The sequence below is a fragment of the Rutilus rutilus genome (assembly GCF_951802725.1).
Source record: "Rutilus rutilus genome assembly, chromosome: 19".
Lineage (NCBI taxonomy): Eukaryota > Metazoa > Chordata > Actinopteri > Cypriniformes > Leuciscidae > Rutilus > Rutilus rutilus.
The window spans coordinates 3,176,635-3,200,620 of NC_140232.1; the positions used below are offsets into that span (position 1 = coordinate 3,176,635).

Genomic DNA, 23,986 nt, shown 5'->3' on the forward strand with positions numbered 1-23,986 from the left:
GTGGTACAACTAGAGCACTGCAAGTTGTTTACGTTCATTATCACTGCATGTTATGCATTTTAGACATGAGGCAATTTAGTGCAGTCTTTCATCTCGTGACACTTTACAGACTCTGCTGTGTGTGTTCAAGCATTTTGAAGGAGGCGCAGCTTTGGAGGGTGGGATCTCACGCATTGATTCCAATGAGCCATTATGTGAAAACAGCCGAACTAACACTGGAATACAAAAATCGAATTCCTTGTTTTCCCCACTAAAAAAAAAAAAAAAAAAAAAAGTGGTCTTACAAGTGTGAGATTTATTTGGTGATAAACAGGGAAAACACACCATACAGCCAATGGTTAAAACAGCACAGTTACAGTAACTGCATGCATAGCCACATTAATTATGGCCAGGACATTAGCCATAAGGGTAAGGAGGCTTGGGCGGTTCGGCTGCAGGCTTCACTGGAGGCTTCACTGGAGGCTTGGGCGGTTCGGCTGCAGGCTTCACTGGAGGCTTGGGCGGTTCGGCTGCAGGCTTCACTGGAGGCTTGGGCGGTTCGGCTGCAGGCTTCACTGGAGGCTTGGGCGGTTCGGCCGCAGGCTTCACTGGAGGCTTGGGCGGTTCGGCCGCAGGCTTTCCTGGAGGCTTTGGAGGTTCGGCTGCAGGCTTTCCTGGAGGCTTTGGAGGTTCGGCTGCAGGCTTCACTGGAGGCTTTGGAGGTTCGGCTGCAGGCGTCACTGGAGGCTTTGGAGGTTCGGCTGCAGGCGTCACTGGCAGTTCGTCTGAAGGCACCGGAGGTTCGGTAGAAGGCTCAGGCAGTTCAGCAGAAGGTTCCGGCAGTTCTGTAGAAGGCTCCGGGAGTTCGTTAGAAAGCTCCGGCTCTTCTGTAGAAGGCTCCGGCTCAGGTAGTTCAGCGGAAGGCTTCACTGGAGGCTTCGGAGGTTCAGCTGCAGGCTTTCCTGGAGGCTTTGGAGGTTCGGCTGCAGGCTTCACTGGAGGCTTTGGAGGTTCGGCTGCAGGCTTTCCTGGAGGTTTTGGAGGTTCGGCTGCAGGCTTCCCTGGAGGTTTTGGAGGTTCGGCTGCAGGCTTCACTGGAGGCTTTGGAGGTTCGGCTGCAGGCTTTCCTGGAGGCTTTGGAGGTTCGGCTGCAGGCTTTCCTGGAGGCTTTGGAGGTTCGGCTGCAGGCTTTCCTGGAGGCTTCGGCGGTTCGGCTGCAGGCTTCACTGGATGGATACAGATAGTCAACTTCAGTCAGTCCGATTAGAGGCATTCATTCTCAGATACATCACAAAAACCAAATACCAACTTTTACTCCTAATTATTAATCATGATCGTATTAATGAATCATATGAATTAATTTTGTAAAGCCATCCTGTGCTTTAAACCGTGCTATTGGCTGAATACTTTTTAAATTGAGAACGATTAATTATAAAACAAGAAACTGAAATGAGGAAGCGGACTCAAACACTAATATAATAACAAATACCTGCAAATGGATCCATACACTGATGTCCACATCCATTGCTGCAGCATTTCTCATTCTTCGGACAGTCACTGTCATAGTAACACAACTCTGCACACATTCCTGCTCCAGAATTTGTGCTTGGACACTCCCCTGCCTTTGCTGTTATAGAGACACATGACAGAGAAACCACATCACTGAATACTGAAGGTCTCATACACTATGAAAAATCGTAGAAGGATTTACCGGAAAATTCAGTCCATCTACTTCATAGTTTCACATTTAGTTCAATGCGTTACTTGTAAGTTTCACAAATTGCAAAGAAACCGCTAGCAATTCCTGAGTGAAAAAATTCAGGGTTTTTTTCTGGAAGACGTATAGCATGAATAAATAATTAAAACTCACTGAAAACAGGCGGCACACACGCGGCCCCACAGGGAAATTGACAGCATTTGTGTCCTCCAGAGCAGTCTCTATCAGAAGTGCATCCTCGTCGGGAGGGCACGACCGTCAGCATCGCCGGACAATGACCAGACACTACAGAAGAGGATTCAAGAGGTGCTGTAATAGTTTGCTTCAGCATTTCCAAGTCAGGGGTTTTGCAATGAGTCTCAAACTTCATAATATTCACACATTTATCTGCTTCAATTCAAGTAGCTTAGAAATCTACCATTTTTCTCTAAACTGCATCAATCGGTTTCAAAGTGCAGTTACAACCTACCCCACTGTAGAAAGCATGGACATCAGTTATTATGTTGTATACAAATTTACTGGTGTACATCTTCAAAAATGATGCCATCCCCATGACCACCCTCATTTCCTTTTAAGCATTTTAATAAGCTACTCAACAGAAAACAAAACGAATATAGAAACCCACTATATATGTAAAATGCAGAGTTATCGGTTATAATTAGCCCCGCCATGTTATATTGTAGGCTCATGCATTTCTTGATGAAAAGTTGAAACTCAGGATTGATACTGTCCGGTAACAATTTTGTAGCCATATTACACTAATGTTCTTGTTTTACAGTAAACAAATGCCTATTAGCGATTATATGGGTTTTACTTGTACAATGAAAAATGCATAAACATATGACAGTTTGCATATTTATACTTTGCTTATTATTAAAACTAAACCAACATACAAAGATGAACTTCAACTTGACGGCTATACTGTATTTTTGTAAGCAGATGTGTCTGAAATCCAATTTTGTAAGGCACTTTATTTATGCACTTCTTCTGGCTGCATAATGAAGCTAAAAGAACTTCTCACCTAGGACTCCAGCATCTGTTGTGCTTAAACAAGCAGACAGACACAATAAAACAGCACTAAATGAGCAGTACACTTGAGCTGTCATCCTCTCAGCCTGCAATCTCAAAATCAGCTCTGCTGGAAGATGCACTGAATTAGTGAGTCTACAATAAAACTACAAAGAAAAACCCCCTGTTGCTGCATCAAAATATCAGCGGAGTCCCACAACAAACGCTATCAAAGGAGTTTAAAACACTTTTTGAAAATGCGTTTTTAAAGATCCAATTGGGGGTCTGGGTAACTCCAACCCTAATGAAAATCACTTGCCTGTAGCTTTCTAATATAGCCTAATCTTGAAGACCTTGATTAGCTTGTTCAGGTGTGTTTGATTAGGGTTGGATGTCGTAATTAGGAGATGATTGATTGTTTTTATGGCAACACTATCAACGACAAATGAATCTGCAGTGGTCAGGTGGTACAGCGATCACGTGGTACAAGTCGGAGTTCTACCACAAGTTACAAGTTGTAATTATGACTAAACTCCTACACCTAAACTCTCCAGGAAATGGATCTCTACTGGAGACTGGCATAAATCTGCATTGAACATCAAGAGACACAGGGGCATGTCTAGAATTTGAATCTGAATCTTTCAATTGTTGATTGATTTGCGATGTGAATCCATGCAAGTAATTATGAATGAAAACAATGTTTCCAGCCACTGTAGTGAATATAGGGGAATACACAGCCATGGTTATATCATAGCCAATTTAATATTGGATGGTTTCATATGGATTGCATAATCAGATAATATTTGTTCACTCAAGCTTTCTATAGACATTTTTCTTATTGTGACCGAGGCAAGTAGCCTATAGAGTTTTGGTTCATTTCTGTGACGGAGACCGAGACGGCAGAAAGTGCACCCTGTTTGTTTTCTTTATTTTACAAAAGCACAACATTTAATTGTTATTGTGAGTGTACATGAATAAAAGTTTGTTCGCGTTTGTCGAACGCTAATTTAACATGCCCGAAATCAAATCGGATTTTAGAAGAATTTGTAGCGCCACTCGGACAGGTGTGCCAAAACACTTATTTATAAACTAACGACGTCTTTACCTACACAAAAACCTGCTCACCTCAGGTTTGAAAAGAGATTTTCCGTTTTAGAGAAAGAAGCAGCACGTACAAAGCTCCTGGATGTCACAATCAGACAAAGTGACAGGGAGCCAAGTAGTCGGCAGGGTTCAAATCTGCGCGGGGAGGCCCCAATGGATTTCGAGTCCATCGCCTTAACCTCTCGGCCACGACTACTTCCGTGTAACGTGCGATTTTCATTTCTGGATTTGAGCATCAGAGAACACCGGGGCCAACTATCAATGTGGATGGCGAAAATATTGTGTTGGCAAAAAGGAGTTCAACGACGTCTTCACCTACACGAAAAGACTGCCATGATCCGGATTTGGACTGGGGATGCTGCGGGCACAACGCAGAGTAATGAATGCTATACAGAGAAAGCAATCTTTCCACTTGCCCCGGGCCTGCACATACAGAGTCAATGGCAAGCTTCAGCTCAGTTCTCTCAAAGTCCCCCACCACCGCTTGCTTAGACAGTAGGGACTTTAAGCAATGTGGTTTAAGCTAATTTAAGATTAGGAGAGGTCTGCACAACTGTAAACCTTGGCCCGAACAGGGACTTGAACCCTGCACCCTCAGATTAAAAGTCTGATGCTCTACCATTTGAGCTAGCCAGGCTTTAGCTAAGGTACAGCCACCCTAGGGATATAACAGCACTTTCTCCTTAAAGTGTTCACGCTTTGTCAGCTTAAAGTTTGTGGCATTAAAGGATGAAGACCACAATTTATAAAGGGACGAGAGAGATAGGCTGCTCCTGCCAAAGCTAGGAACACTGACATTGAAAGAGTGAAGGTTTTTTTTCATGGCATGTTGCTAAGTCTAAGGTGGTTTCGACAAAGGAGCAATTGGGACATAATGAGTAGGTTTCTGTTTGACTTTTCTAAGAGAGAATGAATGCAACATTTCAAAACACTAATATCCAAGATTCTCCATAAAATATAATATATATGAGCTGCCCAACGTGAAGGTCGTGAAGTTGTCGGGGGATGCCAAAGCCATTGCTCCGACTAACCTGAATAGAATGGCCAAAATCACAGATGATCTGGGCCTTTTGAAACGACGCCCACTTCAGGCTTGAAAAGAGCCCAGTTTCCATGTTAGCAGCTCGTACAAAGATCCTGGATGTCACAACTCCTGTTGCAATCAGACAAAGTGAAAAAAAGCCACGTAGACGGCAGGGTTCGAATCTGCGCGGGGAGACCCCAATGGATTTCAAGTCCATCGCCTTAACCTCTCGGCCACGACTACACTTGATAGGGAGTCAAATGCTATTTTCCTTTCTGGAAGTGAGCAGCAGAGGACACCGGGGCCAACCATCAATGTGGATGTGAGCAGTAGAGGATGCACTCAGCTAACATATTGTGTCAGCAAAAAGGGGTTCAACGACGTCTTCACCCACACAAAAACCTGCTCGCGTCATGCTTGAAAAGAGATGTGGGTTGCCCAATTTTCCGTGTTAGAGAAAAAAGCAGCTCGTACAAAGATCCTGGATGTCACAACTCCTGTCGCAATCAGACAAAGTGAAAAAAAGCCACGTAGTCGGCAGGGTTCGAACCTGCGCGGGGAGACCCCAATGGATTTCAAGTCCATCGCCTTAACCTCTCGGCCACGACTACACTTGATAGGGAGTCAAATGCTATTTTCCTTTCTGGATGTGAGCAGCAGAAAACACTGGGGCCAACCATCAATGTGGTTGTGCGCAGCAGAGGGTCCACTCGGCTAAAATATTGTGTTGGCAAAAAGGAGTTCAACGACGTCTTCACATGCACAAAAAGACTGCCATGATCTGGATTTGGACTGGGGGTGCTGCGGGCACAACGCAGACTACTAAATGCTATGGCGAGAAAGCAAACCACTCGCCCCGGGCCTGCACATACAAGAGTCAACGGCAAGCTTCAGCTCAGTTCTCTCAAGTCCCCCATTTATTTATAAACTAACGACGTCTTTACCTACACAAAAACCTGCTCACCTCAGGCTTGAAAAGAGATTTTCCGTTTTAGAGAAAGAAGCAGCTAGTACAAAGCTCCTGGATGTCACAATTCCTGTCGCAAACAGACAAAGTGACAAGGAGCCACGTAGTCGGCAGGGTTCGAACCTGCGCGGGGAGACCCCAATGGATTTCGAGTCCATCGCCTTAACCTCTCGGCCACGACTACTTCCATGTCACATGCTATTTTCATTTCTGGATTTGAGCATCAGAGAACACCGCGGCCAACTATCAATGTGGATGGCGAAAATATTGTGTTGGCAAAAAGGAGTTCAACGACGTCTTCACCTACACAAAAAGACTGCCATGATCCGGATTTGGACTGGGGATGCTGCGGGCACAACGCAGAGTACTAAATGCTATACAGAGAAAGCAAACCACTTGCCCCGGGCCTGCACATACAGAGTCAATGGCAAGCTTCAGCTCAGTTCTCTCAAAGTCCCCCACCACCGCTTGCTTAGACAGTAGGGACTTTAAGCAATGTGGTTTAAGCTAATTTAAGATTAGGGGAGGTCTGCAATAAACCTTGGCCCGAGCAGGGACTTGAACCCTGGACCCTCAGATTAAAAGTCTGATGCTCTACCATTTGAGCAGCCGTGCTTTAGCTAAGGTACAGCCACCCTAGGGATATAACAGCACTTTCTCCTTAAAGTGTTCACGCTTTGTCAACTTAAAGTTTGTGGCATTAAAGGATGAAGACCACAATTTATAAAGGGATGAGAGAGATAGGCTGCTCCTGCCAAAGCTAGGAACACTGACATTGAAAGAGTGGAGGTTTTCTTTCATGGCATGTTGCTAAGTCTAAGGTGGTTTCGACAAACGAGCAATTGGGACATAATGAGTAGGTTTCTGTTTGACTTTTCTAAGAGAGAACGAATGCAACATTTCAAAACACTAATATCCAAGATTCTCCATAAAATATAATGCGGCGACTCTTGAGCTGCCCAACGTGAAGGCCGTGAAGTTGTCGGGGGATGCCAAAGCCATTGCTCCGACTGCCTGAATAGAATGGCCAAAATCACAGATGATCTGGGCCTTTTGAAACGACGCCCACTTCAGGCTTGAAAAGAGCCCAGTTTCCATGTTAGCAGCTCGTACAAAGATCCTGGATGTCACAACTCCTGTCGCAATCAGACAAAGTGAAAAAAAGCCACATAGTCGGCAGGGTTCGAACCTGCGCGGGGAGACCCCAATGGATTTCAAGTCCATCGCCTTAACCTCTCGGCCACGACTACACTTGATAGGTAGTCAAATGCTATTTCCCTTTCTGGAAGTGAGCAGCAGAGGACACCGGGGCCAACCATCAATGTGGATGTGAGCAGCAGAGGATGCACTAAGCTAACATATTGTGTCAGCAAAAAGGGGTTCAACGACGTCTTCACCCACACAAAAACCTGCTCGCGTCATGCTTGAAAAGAGATGTGGGTTGCCCAATTTTCCGTGTTAGAGAAAAAAGCAGCTCGTACAAAGCACCTGGATGTCTCAATTTCTGTTGAAAACAGACAAAGTGAAAAAAAGCCACGTAGTCAGCAGGGTTCTAACCCTGCACGGGGAGACCCCAATGGATTTCAAGTCCATCTCCTTAACCTCTCGGCCACGACTACTCCTGCCAGTTAGTCACATGCTATTTTCTTTTCTGGATGTGAGCAGCAGAGAACACTGGGGCCAACCATCAATGTGGTTGTGCCGCAGCAGAGGGTCCACTCGGCTAAAATATTGTGTTGGCAAAAAGGAGTTCAACGACGTCTTCACCTACACAAAAAGACTGCCATGATCCAGATTTGGACTGGGGATGCTGCGGGCACAACGCAGAGTACTAAATGCTATACAGAGAAAGCAAACCACTTGCCCCGGGCCTGCACATACAGAGTCAATGGCAAGCTTCAGCTCAGTTCTCTCAAAGTCCCCCACCACCGCTTGCTTAGACAGTAGGGACTTTAAGCAATGTGGTTTAAGCTAATTTAAGATTAGGGGAGGTCTGCAATAAACCTTGGCCCGAACAGGGACTTGAACCCTAGACCCTCAGATTAAAAGTCTGATGCTCTACCATTTGAGCTAGCCGGGCTTTAGCTAAGGTACAGCCACCCCAGCTTAAAGTTTGTGGCATTAAAGGATGAAGACCACAATTTATAAAGGGATGAGAGAGATAGGCTGCTCCTGCCAAAGCTAGGAACACTGACATTGAAAGAGTGGAGGTTTTTTTTTCATGGCATGTTGCTAAGTCTAAGGTGGTTTCGACAAACGAGCAATTGGGACATAATGAGTAGGTTTCTGTTTGACTTTTCTAAGAGAGAACGAATGCAAGGGGAAAGAAGGGGAATCCACTCCTGTGGGCGATCCACTCCTGGTCAGCTGGCTGGATGACTCTGGTGAACTGCTTGGGTAGAAAATTCACCCAGTTTACCTCAGGAGGCTGCAGAGTGAGTGGGTGTCGTGGTGGTGCTAGTGACGTCTCATGAGCTGTGGGAGGAGCAGGAACAGGGACAGGAACATCGGGTGGGTCACTGGGTTGCAGTGTCGTCTCTTGGGCTATGGGAGTGGTAGGAGCAGCAACATCTGGGAGGTCTGTTGGACAGGTCAAAAGGTGACATTCCTCTATGTGCTGTAACAATCCAAGAGACCCCCAGGCCTTTGCACCACACTGCTCACACTGCTCCTGGGTGTGGTAGTCTGACAGGTGCTGCGTGAAGTCCTCGCACATCACCTCCTGACTACACAGCGAGCATGTGATAGACTTCCCCTCGCTCATCCTGCACAGAGCTGGAGTTTTCTGACCTACACCTGTCTGTCTGTGGTCCTGCTTTCCCAGCTGCTGCACTGGCATGAGAACCTGTAGCTGTTGCACCTGCACTGGCCTGAGAACCTGTAGCTGTTGCACCTGCACTGGCCTGTAAACTCTCAGCTGACCTGAGACACAGCTGACCTGCACTGGATGCTGCTTTCCCTGCTGACTGGGAAAACCCAAACTGGGTTGCAGCACTGGCCTGTGGAGCCCTCAGCTGACTATCACTGGATGCTGCTGTCCCTGCCTTCTCTGCTGACTGGGAAAAATAAAAGTGGGTTTACATTTAAAGTACATTTTCACTAATAATTACATACTCACACTGTTTAACACTGGAAACAAACAGTAGAACTGAGGAGAAAACATTTTCCATTACATTTTCCAGTATATTTTCATCACATCACAGGTTTAAGGATTCAATGGCATCGTTTACCTCGTGGTATCCACACTTGCAGGGGATCCTTTTCCCAAATATGTCTAGTTTGTGGACAGTAGTTTGACCTTTCAGGGGGGTCAGAGGACAATCAGCAATCCGCAGCATTACCGCCCTCCATCGCCTGGATCCTGGCCTTTTGCCAGTCGTAAATGTGTATTTTCCCTGGGCATACAGGGACATCACACCTGCCCAGTAGGCATCCGGTTTCCCAGTTTTTGTCATTTCTGCAGATATTAGGGACAATATATGGAAAATAACAAAAATAAACCGTAACAGATGGAAATACTACTCAACTAACGTTACTGATCACCACAAGCAAGGCTTTATTTCTCAATATTTCAGCAATATGTCTATCAAATAAAGCCTACCCTATCATATGACAAATGTGTTGATTGGTAACAGTAATTAATTTCACAATTTATTTTACTCAGAAAGTTAATTCATAGGTCTAACGGTACTCTTCAAATAGGGTCTTCGTGCTGACGTCACTAGATTATTAAAAAAGCACACAAAAACACCTCAGGCGTTTACGGTTTTCACATCACAAGACAGACACACAAAAGACACTTAAAAACGTTCAGTAAAGAAAATAATTAACATAACTTAACTTAGCTGCTAGCGATCAGCGTTACATTATCCCTTAAGGTTTGTGACCGTCTTATCAAACTTACCGAAAAACATCCAACGTTTGTCACAGCAGAAGTATTTACAAACACACCACATACTTTTACGATTTCACTTCAGTGATTTACATAATTTTAGTAAGTTCTACTTACTTTTAGTGTCAAGAGATATTCGCCGCCGGTAAATAAAGTTACCTCAGGATCAACTGTCGTCTCCGAGTCCGTCAGTCAACCAATGAGAACACTGTCCGCACGGGGCCCGTTTCGACGCATATGATTGGCTCTTTTGCCCCCCTGAAGCATATGATTGGCTCTTTTGCCCCATCGTTAGGACTCTGTTTGGATTCTGTTAGGAGTTGTTTGGACTTGTTAGGACTTCGAGAGCAGGCCACGACTACTTCTCGCATTAGTTTTGGATGTGAAACGCAGTTTGCAGACCAGACAGTTGTCAGCTCTTCTTTCTTTTGTCAAGTCATGCAGTGTGAAACCCCCTGTCGTCGGTGCATCGTGCACACAGCAGCAACTGAACGTTACCCCAGATAGTCGTTTAGTGTGAAAAGAACAGTGCCCCGACTACTTTGAAAATTGTGCAGTGTGAACTCGGCATTCAGAACTCATTTGGTCACAGGCAACTAAAGGGATCATCTGTTAATAGGCTTGAAGTTGCAACTTCGTAAAATAAAATGACCACTAGAAGACACAATTTCACTAAAATGCTTCAGAATGCAGAAGACTATTGGTCAATAGACAATACTGGTTGAAACTTCACATTCTATAGCAATCAAAAATAGAATGGTTTATCCAATCATTGCATTTGGATTTAGACGTTTCCATGTCAACACTATCAACGCCAAAATGAATCAGCATCAGTCAGGTGGTACAACTAGAGCACTGCAAGTTGTTTACGTTCATTATCACTGCATGTTATGCATTTTAGACATGAGGCAATTTAGTGCAGTCTTTCATCTCGTGACACTTTACAGACTCTGCTGTGTGTGTTCAAGCATTTTGAAGGAGGCGCAGCTTTGGAGGGTGGGATCTCACGCATTGATTCCAATGAGCCATTATGTGAAAACAGCCGAACTAACACTGGAATACAAAAATCGAATTCCTTGTTTTCCCCACTAAAAAAAAAAAAAAAAAAAAAAGTGGTCTTACAAGTGTGAGATTTATTTGGTGATAAACAGGGAAAACACACCATACAGCCAATGGTTAAAACAGCACAGTTACAGTAACTGCATGCATAGCCACATTAATTATGGCCAGGACATTAGCCATAAGGGTAAGGAGGCTTGGGCGGTTCGGCTGCAGGCTTCACTGGAGGCTTCACTGGAGGCTTGGGCGGTTCGGCTGCAGGCTTCACTGGAGGCTTGGGCGGTTCGGCTGCAGGCTTCACTGGAGGCTTGGGCGGTTCGGCCGCAGGCTTCACTGGAGGCTTCGGGGGTTCGGCCGCAGGCTTCACTGGAGGCTTGGGCGGTTCGGCTGCAGGCTTCACTGGAGGCTTGGGCGGTTCGGCTGCAGGCTTCACTGGAGGCTTGGGCGGTTCGGCCGCAGGCTTCACTGGAGGCTTGGGCGGTTCGGCCGCAGGCTTTCCTGGAGGCTTTGGAGGTTCGGCTGCAGGCTTTCCTGGAGGCTTTGGAGGTTCGGCTGCAGGCTTCACTGGAGGCTTTGGAGGTTCGGCTGCAGGCGTCACTGGAGGCTTTGGAGGTTCGGCTGCAGGCGTCACTGGCAGTTCGTCTGAAGGCACCGGAGGTTCGGTAGAAGGCTCAGGCAGTTCAGCAGAAGGTTCCGGCAGTTCTGTAGAAGGCTCCGGGAGTTCGTTAGAAAGCTCCGGCTCTTCTGTAGAAGGCTCCGGCTCAGGTAGTTCAGCGGAAGGCTTCACTGGAGGCTTCGGAGGTTCAGCTGCAGGCTTTCCTGGAGGCTTTGGAGGTTCGGCTGCAGGCTTCACTGGAGGCTTTGGAGGTTCGGCTGCAGGCTTTCCTGGAGGTTTTGGAGGTTCGGCTGCAGGCTTCCCTGGAGGTTTTGGAGGTTCGGCTGCAGGCTTCACTGGAGGCTTTGGAGGTTCGGCTGCAGGCTTTCCTGGAGGCTTTGGAGGTTCGGCTGCAGGCTTTCCTGGAGGCTTTGGAGGTTCGGCTGCAGGCTTTCCTGGAGGCTTCGGCGGTTCGGCTGCAGGCTTCACTGGATGGATACAGATAGTCAACTTCAGTCAGTCCGATTAGAGGCATTCATTCTCAGATACATCACAAAAACCAAATACCAACTTTTACTCCTAATTATTAATCATGATCGTATTAATGAATCATATGAATTAATTTTGTAAAGCCATCCTGTGCTTTAAACCGTGCTATTGGCTGAATACTTTTTAAATTGAGAACGATTAATTATAAAACAAGAAACTGAAATGAGGAAGCGGACTCAAACACTAATATAATAACAAATACCTGCAAATGGATCCATACACTGATGTCCACATCCATTGCTGCAGCATTTCTCATTGTTCGGACAGTCACTGTCATAGTAACACAACTCTGCACACATTCCTGCTCCAGAATTTGTGCTTGGACACTCCCCTGCCTTTGCTGTTATAGAGACACATGACAGAGAAACCACATCACTGAATACTGAAGGTCTCATACACTATGAAAAATCGTAGAAGGATTTACCGGAAAATTCAGTCCATCTACTTCATAGTTTCACATTTAGTTCAATGCGTTACTTGTAAGTTTCACAAATTGCAAAGAAACCGCTAGCAATTCCTGAGTGAAAAAATTCAGGGTTTTTTTCTGGAAGACGTATAGCATGAATAAATAATTAAAACTCACTGAAAACAGGCGGCACACACGCGGCCCCACAGGGAAATTGACAGCATTTGTGTCCTCCAGAGCAGTCTCTATCAGAAGTGCATCCTCGTCGGGAGGGCACGACCGTCAGCATCGCCGGACAATGACCAGACACTACAGAAGAGGATTCAAGAGGTGCTGTAATAGTTTGCTTCAGCATTTCCAAGTCAGGGGTTTTGCAATGAGTCTCAAACTTCATAATATTCACACATTTATCTGCTTCAATTCAAGTAGCTTAGAAATCTACCATTTTTCTCTAAACTGCATCAATCGGTTTCAAAGTGCAGTTACAACCTACCCCACTGTAGAAAGCATGGACATCAGTTATTATGTTGTATACAAATTTACTGGTGTACATCTTCAAAAATGATGCCATCCCCATGACCACCCTCATTTCCTTTTAAGCATTTTAATAAGCTACTCAACAGAAAACAAAACGAATATAGAAACCCACTATATATGTAAAATGCAGAGTTATCGGTTATAATTAGCCCCGCCATGTTATATTGTAGGCTCATGCATTTCTTGATGAAAAGTTGAAACTCAGGATTGATACTGTCCGGTAACAATTTTGTAGCCATATTACACTAATGTTCTTGTTTTACAGTAAACAAATGCCTATTAGCGATTATATGGGTTTTACTTGTACAATGAAAAATGCATAAACATATGACAGTTTGCATATTTATACTTTGCTTATTATTAAAACTAAACCAACATACAAAGATGAACTTCAACTTGACGGCTATACTGTATTTTTGTAAGCAGATGTGTCTGAAATCCAATTTTGTAAGGCACTTTATTTATGCACTTCTTCTGGCTGCATAATGAAGCTAAAAGAACTTCTCACCTAGGACTCCAGCATCTGTTGTGCTTAAACAAGCAGACAGACACAATAAAACAGCACTAAATGAGCAGTACACTTGAGCTGTCATCCTCTCAGCCTGCAATCTCAAAATCAGCTCTGCTGGAAGATGCACTGAATTAGTGAGTCTACAATAAAACTACAAAGAAAAACCCCCTGTTGCTGCATCAAAATATCAGCGGAGTCCCACAACAAACGCTATCAAAGGAGTTTAAAACACTTTTTGAAAATGCGTTTTTAAAGATCCAATTGGGGGTCTGGGTAACTCCAACCCTAATGAAAATCACTTGCCTGTAGCTTTCTAATATAGCCTAATCTTGAAGACCTTGATTAGCTTGTTCAGGTGTGTTTGATTAGGGTTGGATGTCGTAATTAGGAGATGATTGATTGTTTTTATGGCAACACTATCAACGACAAATGAATCTGCAGTGGTCAGGTGGTACAGCGATCACGTGGTACAAGTCGGAGTTCTACCACAAGTTACAAGTTGTAATTATGACTAAACTCCTACACCTAAACTCTCCAGGAAATGGATCTCTACTGGAGACTGGCATAAATCTGCATTGAACATCAAGAGACACAGGGGCATGTCTAGAATTTGAATCTGAATCTTTCAATTGTTGATTGATTTGCGATGTGAATCCATGCAAGTAATTATGAATGAAAACAATGTTTCCCAGCAAACACGCGACGTCAGATAGACGTTCAGATCATGTCTGTATAACGTCTGTCAGTTCAGAACCACTTTTGTACGTCCTGTGGACGTGCAAAACAGGTTCAAAATCTGAACGTCTGACTAGGGACTCTTTTTGACGTCTGTGGACGTGCAAAACAGGTTCGAAATCTGAACGTCTGACTAGGACCCCCTATGGACGTCTGTGGACGTGCAAAACAGGTTCAAAATCTGAACGTCTGACTAGGGACTCTTTTTGACGTCTGTGGACGTGCAAAACAGGTTCAAAATCTGAACGTCTAACTAGGACCCCCTATGGACGTCTGTGGACGTGCAAAACTGGTTAAATGTCTGAACGTCTGAATAGGGACTTTTTTTGACGTCTGTGGACGTGCAAAACTGGTTCAAAATCTGAACGTCTGACTAGGACCCCCTATGGACATCTGTGGACGTCCAAAACTGGTTCAATATCTGAACGTCTGAATAGGGACTTTTTTTGACGTCTGTGGACGTGCAAAACTGGTTCAAAATCTGAACGTCTGACTAGGACCCCCTATGGACGTCTGTGGACGTGCAAAACTGGTTCAATATCTGAACGTCTGACTAGGGACTCTTTTTGACGTCTGTGGACGTGCAAAACAGGTTCAAAATCTGAACGTCTAACTAGGACCCCCTATGGACGTCTGTGGACGTGCAAAACTGGTTAAAAATCTGAACGTCTGCCAAGGGACTCTTTTTGACGTCTGTGGACGTGCAAAACTTGTTCAATATCTGAACGTCTGACTAGGACCCCCTATGGACGTCTGTGGACGTGCAAAACTGGTTCAAAATCTGAACGTCTGACTAGGGACTCTTTTGGACGTCTGTGGACGTGCAAAACAGGTTCAAAATCTGAACGTCTAACTAGGACCCCCTATGGACGTCTGTGGACGTGCAAAACTGGTTAAAAATCTGAACGTCTGCCAAGGGACTCTTTTTGACGTCTGTGGACGTGCAAAACTTGTTCAATATCTGAACGTCTGACTAGGACCCCCTATGGACGTCTGTGGACGTGCAAAACTGGTTCAAAATCTGAACGTCTAACTAGGACCCCCTATGGACGTCTGTGGACGTGCAAAACTGGTTAAATATCTGAACGTCTGAATAGGGACTTTTTTCGACGTCTTTGGACGTGCAAAACAGGTTCGAAATTTAAACGTCTGACTGGGGACTCTTTTTGACGTCTGTGGACGTGCAAAACTGGTTCAAAATCTGAACGTCTGACTGGGGACTCTTTTTGACGTCTGTGGACGTGCAAAACTGGTTCAAAATCTGAACGTCTGACTAGGGACTCTTTTGGACGTCTGTGGACGTGCAAAACAGGTTCAATATTTAAACGTCTGACTAGGGAATCTTTTTTACGTCTGTGGACGTGCAAAACAGGTTCAATATTTAAACGTCTGACTAGGGACTCTTTTTGACGTCTGTGGACGTGCAAAACAGGTTCAATATTTAAACGTCTGACTAGGGAATCTTTTTTACGTCTGTGGACGTGCAAAACAGGTTCAATATTTAAACGTCTGACTAGGGACTCTTTTTTACGTCTATGGACGTGCAAAACTGGTTTAATATCTGAACGTCTGACTAGGGACTCTTTTTGACGTCTGTGGACGTGCAAAACTGGTTTAATATCTGAACGTCTGACTAGGGACTCTTTTTGACGTCTGTGGACGTGCAAAACTGGTTCAAAATCTGAACGTCTGACTAGGGACTCTTTTTTACGTCTATGGACGTGCAAAACTGGTTTAATATCTGAACGTCTGACTAGGGACTCTTTTTTACGTCTATGGACGTGCAAAACTGGTTTAATATCTGAACGTCTGACTAGGGACTCTTTTTGACGTCTGTGGACGTGCAAAACTGGTTTAATATCTGAACGTCTGACTAGGGACTCTTTTTGACGTCTGTGGACGTGCAAAACTGGTTCAAAATCTGAACATCTGACTAGGGACTCTTTTGGACGTCTGTGGACGTGCAAAACAGATTCAATATCTGAACGTCTGACTAGGGACTTTTTTGGACGTCTATGGACGTGCAAAACTGGTTTAATATCTGAACGTCTGACTAGGGACTCTTTTGGATGTCTGTGGACATGCAAAACTGGTTCAAAATCTGAACATCTGACTAGGGAACCCTTTGGACATCTGTGGAAGTGCAAATTTGGTTTAATATCGAACATCTGAATAGGGACCCTTACTGTGGATATGTATGGATGTGCAAGAAAGCCAGGACTCCTTTTGGACAGAAGACTATTTCAGTATCTGAACCAATCTGAAATGTGTCATTGTGAAATGCAAAAAGTTTTTTGACAAATAGTCATACGAAATACTGGTAAATAAAAAAATTAAAATAATCACATTATTATGAAAATGGCAAATGATATTGCATAATAAGTTGATATTATGCAATCATTCTAAAATGAATCAATTATTTATTTGATATATGGATTAAGTAATAGAAACTGTGAAATTTTGGATGTGAATGTGTGCTCAAATTTGCACAGTGCATGCACATTTCCAGCATTAAAAGCAATTCAGTAGAATTACAACCCACTATCAAGTGGTGCAGAGCACGCTTCATGATTCTCTGGATCTTCCAAATAGGGTTGAGCCCACAAAGGGCCTAAAATGTTACAGATTTATATAAAAAATGTTGGAGTGGGATCATATGTGTATTTTTGTTTTTGTAAAGACTCCTAATTCAATGTTGATTTAGCACATATATCTCATCACAAAATGTCCTGATGTCATTGGAGGACACAGAATCCTGTACTGATGAACAAATATAGCAAATACGTATGTGTGAGATTAGGGTTAGGGTTAGGGTTAGGGTTAGGGTTACCCTAACCCTAGCACAAAATATTTCAATATACAGCAAAGAAGGAAAATCAGAAGCTAAATCGATAATAAAGAAAGAAGTTATGAGAATGTGGCAGGAACAATAGAATAGAGGAAACAAGGGAGGGGAACTATGTTTATAAACCCTTAAGTTGGGGTACGAAGGGGGAAATCATTGCAAGGTTACAGTTAGGGCACACTAGACCAAACAAAACTCTGCATCTAATAGGGAAGCATGATACTGGTTTATGTAATAATTGCAATGTACCTGATCAGCAGAGTATTGTTATGATGTGTAATAAATATGATAGCATAGTGAAGAGGAAAATTTAGGGCATGGGAGGGATTTTAAAAGAAATATTAAATAAATCATCAGGCCATAAAATAATGTAATATTTATTTTTAGTTTCTAAGAGCTACCAAGCTGGATAAAATCATTTGTTTTATTTATTTATTTCGTATAATGACATAGCATGTAAGCCAGAGATCATTTATAACCTGAGGGTGGCGGTAATGCACTAAAACAGTTTGCGACCGCCGTTAAAAAATCAAAGAAGAAGAATCGCACGTCACACTGCAAAGTCACCAGGAAAAGTATCCTGCCGATGAAAGAGGCTGCTGACACGTGGAGAGAGACACTGCCTTAATTGGACTAAAACCCTAAAACAGGTAAGTAAACATTAAAAAAAAATTAATTTAATATGTTATTCAGTTGAGAGATGATATCAGATGAATTGGAAGTCACACATGCCCCCTAATACCTTGAAAAACTTCTTAAAACTGCGGCAATTTGCGCGGGCACATTAACCGAAAAGTCGACAAATGCGCCCGCGCGTTCTGCTGTTTTTTTTCACATAGCAGCAAAATAGACTTAAAATACTCCGTCATTTATGGTCATACAGACTTGAAATATGGAAAAATAAACTGTAAAATGTCTTTTTTATGTGTCCACTTACAATCGAAACAAAACATTATGCTTTTGTGTGCTTTCTGCCTCTCCTTCTACATGAACTTTTTTTCTGGAGCAGGTCTCTAAACGTAAGCAAAACTCAGCAAATACACACTGTCAAGAGTAATCTTTATAATAATTTAAGTGTTTACTTTTTAATTATCTAATTCAAAACGAAAGAGAATATTCTGTTTATGTAATCTATATAAAAAGAGAGACGTTAGTCGTTCTCATGGCAACTCATTATCTGCTAATCACCCGCTGAAAGCGCGCGCTATTCAAACGTAAATATCTTTGTTCTAATATGAATCGCGTTTGTATGCGTGAATGAACGGCTCAGATGCTCGTTTACTACAATTACAACATGCTATTTTTACATGAACGTAACGCTATTATAGTTTAGCTTTTCCTTAACTATATTGCAATACTGAGATGAGTAAAAATCTGCTGAAATATGTTCATGAAATATGTTGTTTAAATAAAATGCAATGTTTTAAACGTATGCTATTACACTGCAAATTAAAATGTATACGCCCTATATTAATGTATCATAAAATATATATGCTTGAGACGAAATATGAATGTTTTTAGACAATACTAATGAATCCTTAACTTTGAAATACGTATGATAAAATTTATGCTTTTTACAAAGGAAAAATTACACTTGGAATAGTTAAAATTGTAATTGTTGTTGACTTTCATATTATTGTGTTTCATTAGTCACAATTTTGGGGAGAGGATAAATATTCCAAACCTGTCTGAAAATACAATATGATGATTAACTGCACAATTACTAGAAATGTTTACATTGGATATTATAAAATTTGCTTGCATAAAAATTTGTTTAACTTTAAACCAATTCTGTAGAATGGCCCATATATCCTATTTGAACAGGATTTGTTTCCAGGTATGACTGTGGGCTTTTGACTTTCATTTATATTAGTATTATTTTGTTAACTATATGCTAAATAAATTAAAAGCAATATACTGTGTCTGTGTGTGTGTATACATTTCTTGTCAGCAGTCTTCTTAGGTGTGTCTTCTTAGCTACAATTAAGTTTTAAGAGTTTTTATCCAGTCATCAATGGCTTATTGATCATTATAGGTATTATCAATAATTAAGTTGTTGTTGCTAGTTTGAGTCGAGAAATACACATTTCAGCATTATCATCAATAATCTGTGTGTGCATTTTCCTTGAGAACCAAGCAAGTTGACTCATGAAACCATTTGTTTATTATATCGTGATTGCATATCTCAATCACAATATTGACCTCAATAATTCCAATGACAATGACATTTTCCCCAAATCGTGCAGCCCTTGCCAGAAGTATATAGCCTAGATATCTTTACACTGTCCGCTCAGTACAACAGAGGCAGGAGCTCTGCACTGGGGTTGCTCGAGTTATATGGGCACACAACTTGCTACAAGAGCTATATCCACTATTACGAACAATAAAGTAATATTTGACAAATTTTGTCTTTCAGATTCTGAAAATGTTCAAAGGCCAATCTCAAGATACTCTGGGAGGTCTTTCTCAGAGCAAATGGTCACTTCTAAGAGGTTTGTTTAATCGATTCCAGAAAAAAACAGTGTCCCATGCCCCCATTTCTTTAATTCACTCTTGGCACTCTCACCCATGCTACAGTTCCTGTAGATTACCACACACATGTAATTTCTAAATGGTGAATTTGTTTCTTCAGGCTCTTTACCAACCGGCTGATGGCAAAATTCAATATGAAGGGGAAGGTGAAGAAGCAGAAACTGCCTCTGGAGACGACTAAAACTTTTGAAAGGTAAAGGTACACAAATTATGTTAGTATTATTATAATAAAATGATACCCAATTGTACTTTTTAAACTGGTAACCTACTGAACAAACTTTTAAAAAAATTGCAAATTGAAAAGCACATGCTACATGCATAAAGTTTAAAAACACAATGAACTAATTTCTTTTTTTTTTACTTTTTTTTTTACATTGTTCTATTTTAATAAATTAAAAGCACTCAGATAGACAAAAGTGAGGGTAAGCATTAAGACAATTCATCAAGACAAAGTTAATCATTCAAGGGCTGTGAGTATTTTCTCTTTGCCTTTTGTTTGATTCACATTAATGATGCCATCATCAGAAGGTTTATTAGACTGAATGCAGATCAAATAATACCAATCTCCCCTTTTCTCCAAACTATTTACACCAATTTAAGATATGAACTGTTTAAGTGAATACTCTCCAATCCGGTCATTTTGACATATTTTGTTGTGTATTTGATGGTTAAATGCGCACACAAAGCCTAAAATATAATTTCCTTGTCTAGTTGCGGTTAGGGCTGGGAATCGTTCAAAAAATTTCGATACCAATACCGATACCGATACCTTGATTTCGATACCGGTTCCTGAACGATACTTTTTTCGATACCAATTTTATGAAATCCATTTTAACAAGATTACATAACACATTACCTCAGAAAAACTTTGGTTTTATTTTTTCAGTTTGACTCATGCTCCATAGTCAGTGCACAAAGGAACAAAAAAAGCACAAAGGAACAAAATATTCCTTATACATATACATAAGGTACAAAATATTTTTTTTTATAAAGAGCTCATGCTCACCAAAGCTGAATTTGTTTCATCAAAAATACAGTAAAACTTGTAATATTGTGGAATAGTATTACAATTTAAAATCTTATTTGAATATATTTCAAAATGTAATTTATTCCTGTGTTGTCAAAGCTGAAATATGAGAACAGTTTTTGGAAGGTCATTTTTGATCACTTTAATGCATGCTTACTGAAAAAAAATTCTGACCAACACGTTTTTGAACGGCAGTGTACATCAGTAGGTCATTATTGCAATATAAACACAGTCAGAGTGATCAACAAGGTATCTCTTCATTTACCAGTCGAAGACGCAGCAACTTTCTGCTCTTATGTTTACTCCGTGCACTGTCAAGGGCTTCATCATATCTGTCGCGGTACCGTCTTTGCAGCCATTATTTTACCACAAATACTGCATCGCACGCTGTTGGCATCGAGCCTGGAGAAATGTAGCCACACTTTTGATCGACTTTTCCACATCTTTAGGGTATTGTGAGTGTGTGTGCTTGCGTGTCATTGAGTATGTGCGCGAGTTTGTGTGTGTGTGCTCGCGTCTCATGAGAATGTGCGTGGACAGTTTGTGTGCGCGCGCGCGTCTCATAAAAGTATGTGCGGAGAGTTCCGCGCGTCTCGTGTGTGTAGAGTTTGCGTGTATGTGCGTGAGCGAATTTAGGCGTGTCGTTGTGCATTTCATATGTATTTGTTTGAGCACTGACGTTGACGAGTTAACCCCTTAGGTATCGAAATCTGGTACCGAAAAACAAGTCATTTTCCGATACTCGATAGTATCGAGGCAATTCGGTCGGTACCTAAAAAGTATCGAACTCGGTACCCAGCCCTAGTGCGGTCGGTTTCGGTGCGCACACACATAAGCCACCTTGAAGTTGGAAACAGCGTCCCTTGCTCGAAATTATTGTCCATTATTACATGGCTTGGTTGAACTCTAATGTAGAAAGCGGTGTGTTATTTCTTGATAACACATCTGCTAAGTATAACACACCGTTGCCATGAAAAACAGGTTTGCTATAGACGCAGGATTCTAACCGTAGAGACGTAACGGAGTATTTTCTTTAGCAGAAGCAATACAATCCTTTTTAAATGAATAAACTCCTTTTTAAATCAATTTTTTATGTCAAATTATTAATTTATTTGGTGGGTAGCCATGTAATAAGCGGGATAATGTAGAGCGAGGCGGTTGTTATAGCGAATACAACCACTTCAGGCAGATTCAAGACCCCTCCGCATCAGCCTGCGGGGTTGTATTCGCTATAACATCCGCCTTGCTTTACATTATCCCTTACTTAAATAGCTCTTTTTTATTATCAAACAAGTAACCGCAATGCAACAGTAGAGACTGCATTTTACAACAACTCTCTTCTGCATTGCAAATATCAAAAATGCATCATAGACAGATGATTTAATATTATCTCGTATAGAAACGGCTGGCAAAGATGGAATTTGCAAGATAACATCTATATTTCATTAATAAATAGTAAGTGCATTTTCTCAATTTCTCCAGTACTGACAGCAGAACTGATAACGCTGGAGCTGGATACTTCACTGGATTACCTCTTTCTAAACTCATCTACAAGTAATCTAGTATTTGCTAAAATGGAAGTTATAGTATCCAAAAGCATTACATTTGGGCTGTGCTTGAGAAATTTTATTATATGCAGTCTCTCTCAATTCATGATTGCTATCTTAAATATCTTGTCACCCAAGGCCACTGTCTATTGCAGTCTTACACCTTCCTAACATACAGCGACGCGAGTTTACAGAACCCATTTTCAGTCATTTATTTGCTGCCATATACCACACCAGTCACCATTGGTCACTGTAGTATTGCCACTTCAAGGATTAGTTCACCTCAAAATGAAAATTTCCTGATAATTTACTCACCCCAATGCCATCCAAGATATTCATGTCTTTCTTTCTTCAGAGGAAAAGAAATTAAGTTTTTGAGGAAAACATTCCAGGATTTTTCTCCACACAATGGACTTCAACGGTAACCAAATTGTTGAAGTCCAAATCAATGCAGTTTCATGCTGGACGTAGGCAGAAGTACCGCCCCGTTGTTTACAAAGTGAACTTGCGAAGACTAATACAAACCATTTTAAATAAACTGACAAAAATCCATAAATATGTCATTCAACATACAATAAATTTGAACAATCCTCCTCCACGCTTGTAAACAATGAGCCGGTATAAAAATATTGTATGTTAACTTGCAATGTTACTTATGGATTTTTTGTTTTTGTTCAACTCTTGCAGCTGCAGTCATAAAATGGGATAAAGAAGCTACAGAGGCTACAATCAAGCATCATGCAGCAGAACATCTTAAACGTGCCGTGGAGGGCATACAGGGGTGGAAATAATGAGGAATTTTACATGAGTACTGTAAGGCGCGTGTGTTTATTTCTAGTTTAGGGGACTTTATGTCTCTCTCCCCCTTTCCAACCACCCACCCCCAATCTTGGTCTGGAGTAATTTGTTTTTTGTTCACTTGGCAGTTCAGTGTAACCATTAGAGTTGTTTTATTTATCAGCCTGTTCATAATTTGCTGAAAACCTCATTAAAGATGGAAAAAAATTGTCATTTCAAACTATTTTTGCTTTTTTTTTAATCAATAATCAGATGTCACTTATTTCCAATTGCAAAAATATAAGGCTACTAAAAAGTATTTGCATGTTTTAGACAGGTGCATCAAAGGGATAGGTATTAATTTATTATTTACAATTTTAAAGCAGTAGTTCTGCACACTGCTTTTACTATGACTAGAATGAGTTTTATTGAATATTATGTTGTCATCCAACCTTGGAACAAAAGCCTGTTTGATGACCAAAACATGGTTTAATAAAGCTAATAGTAAAGCTAATTTCGTTTGTGCATCTTAAAATTTTGTATGAATGTTCTTTAGACGTCTGTAAGTGACGTTGAAATGACGTTGTGAAAACTTTCATTTACAATATTGTAAAGATGTTACTTGGACATCAAAAATCAACATTTAAAAGAGATGTCTAATGAACGTTCACTATGTACGTCAATAGTGAACGCTAAAAAGACGTTTAAAAAAGACGTCAAAAACTTTCATTCTGGCTCCTCAGCGGACGTCTTCTGAACGTTCACTTTTTATGTCAGTTGGACGTCAACAGTGAACGTCAAAAAGACGTCTAAAAAAAGACGTCATAAAAACTTTCATTCTGGCTCTTCAGCGGACGTCTTCTGAACGTTCACTTTTTATGTCAGTTGGACGTCAACAGTGAACGTCAAAAAGACGTCTAAAAAAAGACGTTCAAGCTGACTCTTCATTGGACGTCTTTTGAACGTTCACCTTTTATGTCACTTGGACGTCAACATTGAACGTCAAAAAGACGTCTAAAAAAGACGTCATAAAAACTTTCATTCTGGCTCCTCAGCGGACGTCTTCTGAACGTTCACTTTTTATGTCAGTTGGACGTCAACATTGAACGTCAAAAAGACGTCTAAAAAAGACGTCATAAAAACTTTCATTCTGGCTCCTCAGTGGACGTCTTCTG

At 41.7% G+C, this 23,986-nt stretch overlaps 2 protein-coding genes and 1 long non-coding RNA gene across 7 annotated transcripts; 1 reads left to right on the forward strand and 2 right to left on the reverse strand.

Annotated features, from left to right (window-relative positions):
* Positions 1-275: 275 nt before the first annotated feature.
* LOC311278882 (uncharacterized protein) lies at positions 276-3,079 on the reverse strand. 4 transcript variants are annotated; one of them, XM_084389987.1, is made up of 5 exons: positions 2,718-3,025; positions 1,850-1,981; positions 1,469-1,606; positions 556-1,205; positions 276-443 (listed from the first exon to the last, which is right to left on the reverse strand). In XM_084389987.1, the coding sequence occupies exons 1-5, from the start codon at positions 2,800-2,802 to the stop codon at positions 441-443; spliced, it is 1,008 nt and encodes a 335-aa protein (XP_084246113.1). In that variant the 5' UTR covers positions 2,803-3,025; the 3' UTR covers positions 276-440. The 4 variants fall into 4 exon arrangements, with proteins under 4 accessions (XP_084246113.1, XP_084246112.1, XP_084246111.1 ...); XM_084389986.1 differs by having other exon boundaries at positions 523-1,205; XM_084389985.1 differs by having other exon boundaries at positions 490-1,205.
* A 7,725-nt stretch (positions 3,080-10,804) lies between these two features.
* LOC311278880 (uncharacterized protein) lies at positions 10,805-13,683 on the reverse strand. Of its 2 annotated transcripts, XM_084389982.1 has the most exons (5): positions 13,346-13,683; positions 12,478-12,609; positions 12,097-12,234; positions 11,052-11,833; positions 10,805-10,972 (listed from the first exon to the last, which is right to left on the reverse strand). In XM_084389982.1, the coding sequence occupies exons 1-5, from the start codon at positions 13,428-13,430 to the stop codon at positions 10,970-10,972; spliced, it is 1,140 nt and encodes a 379-aa protein (XP_084246108.1). In that variant the 5' UTR covers positions 13,431-13,683; the 3' UTR covers positions 10,805-10,969. The 2 variants fall into 2 exon arrangements, with proteins under 2 accessions (XP_084246108.1, XP_084246107.1); XM_084389981.1 differs by having other exon boundaries at positions 10,805-11,833.
* Positions 13,684-17,443: 3,760 nt separating this feature from the next.
* On the forward strand, positions 17,444-23,045 carry LOC311277914. Its single transcript, XR_014625351.1, has 4 exons — positions 17,444-17,578; positions 19,345-19,420; positions 19,561-19,653; positions 22,722-23,045. It is a non-coding gene; the product is annotated as an uncharacterized lncRNA (long non-coding RNA).
* Positions 23,046-23,986: the final 941 nt, after the last annotated feature.

Coding starts and splice junctions, on each gene's coding strand:
- LOC311278880 (XM_084389981.1), bottom strand. CDS start 13,430: ATGACAGCTCAAGTGTACTGCTCATTTAGTGCTGTTTTATTGTGTCTG. Junction 12,235..12,477: donor GTGTGTGCCGCCTGTTTTCA/GTGAGTTTTAAT, acceptor TCTCTATAACAG/CAAAGGCAGGGGAGTGTCCA. Junction 11,834..12,096: donor GTGTATGGATCCATTTGCAG/GTATTTGTTATT, acceptor GTATCCATCCAG/TGAAGCCTGCAGCCGAACCG.
- LOC311278882 (XM_084389984.1), bottom strand. CDS start 2,802: ATGACAGCTCAAGTGTACTGCTCATTTAGTGCTGTTTTATTGTGTCTG. Junction 1,982..2,717: donor AACAGATGCTGGAGTCCTAG/GTGAGAAGTTCT, acceptor CCTCTTCTGTAG/TGTCTGGTCATTGTCCGGCG. Junction 1,206..1,468: donor GTGTATGGATCCATTTGCAG/GTATTTGTTATT, acceptor GTATCCATCCAG/TGAAGCCTGCAGCCGAACCG.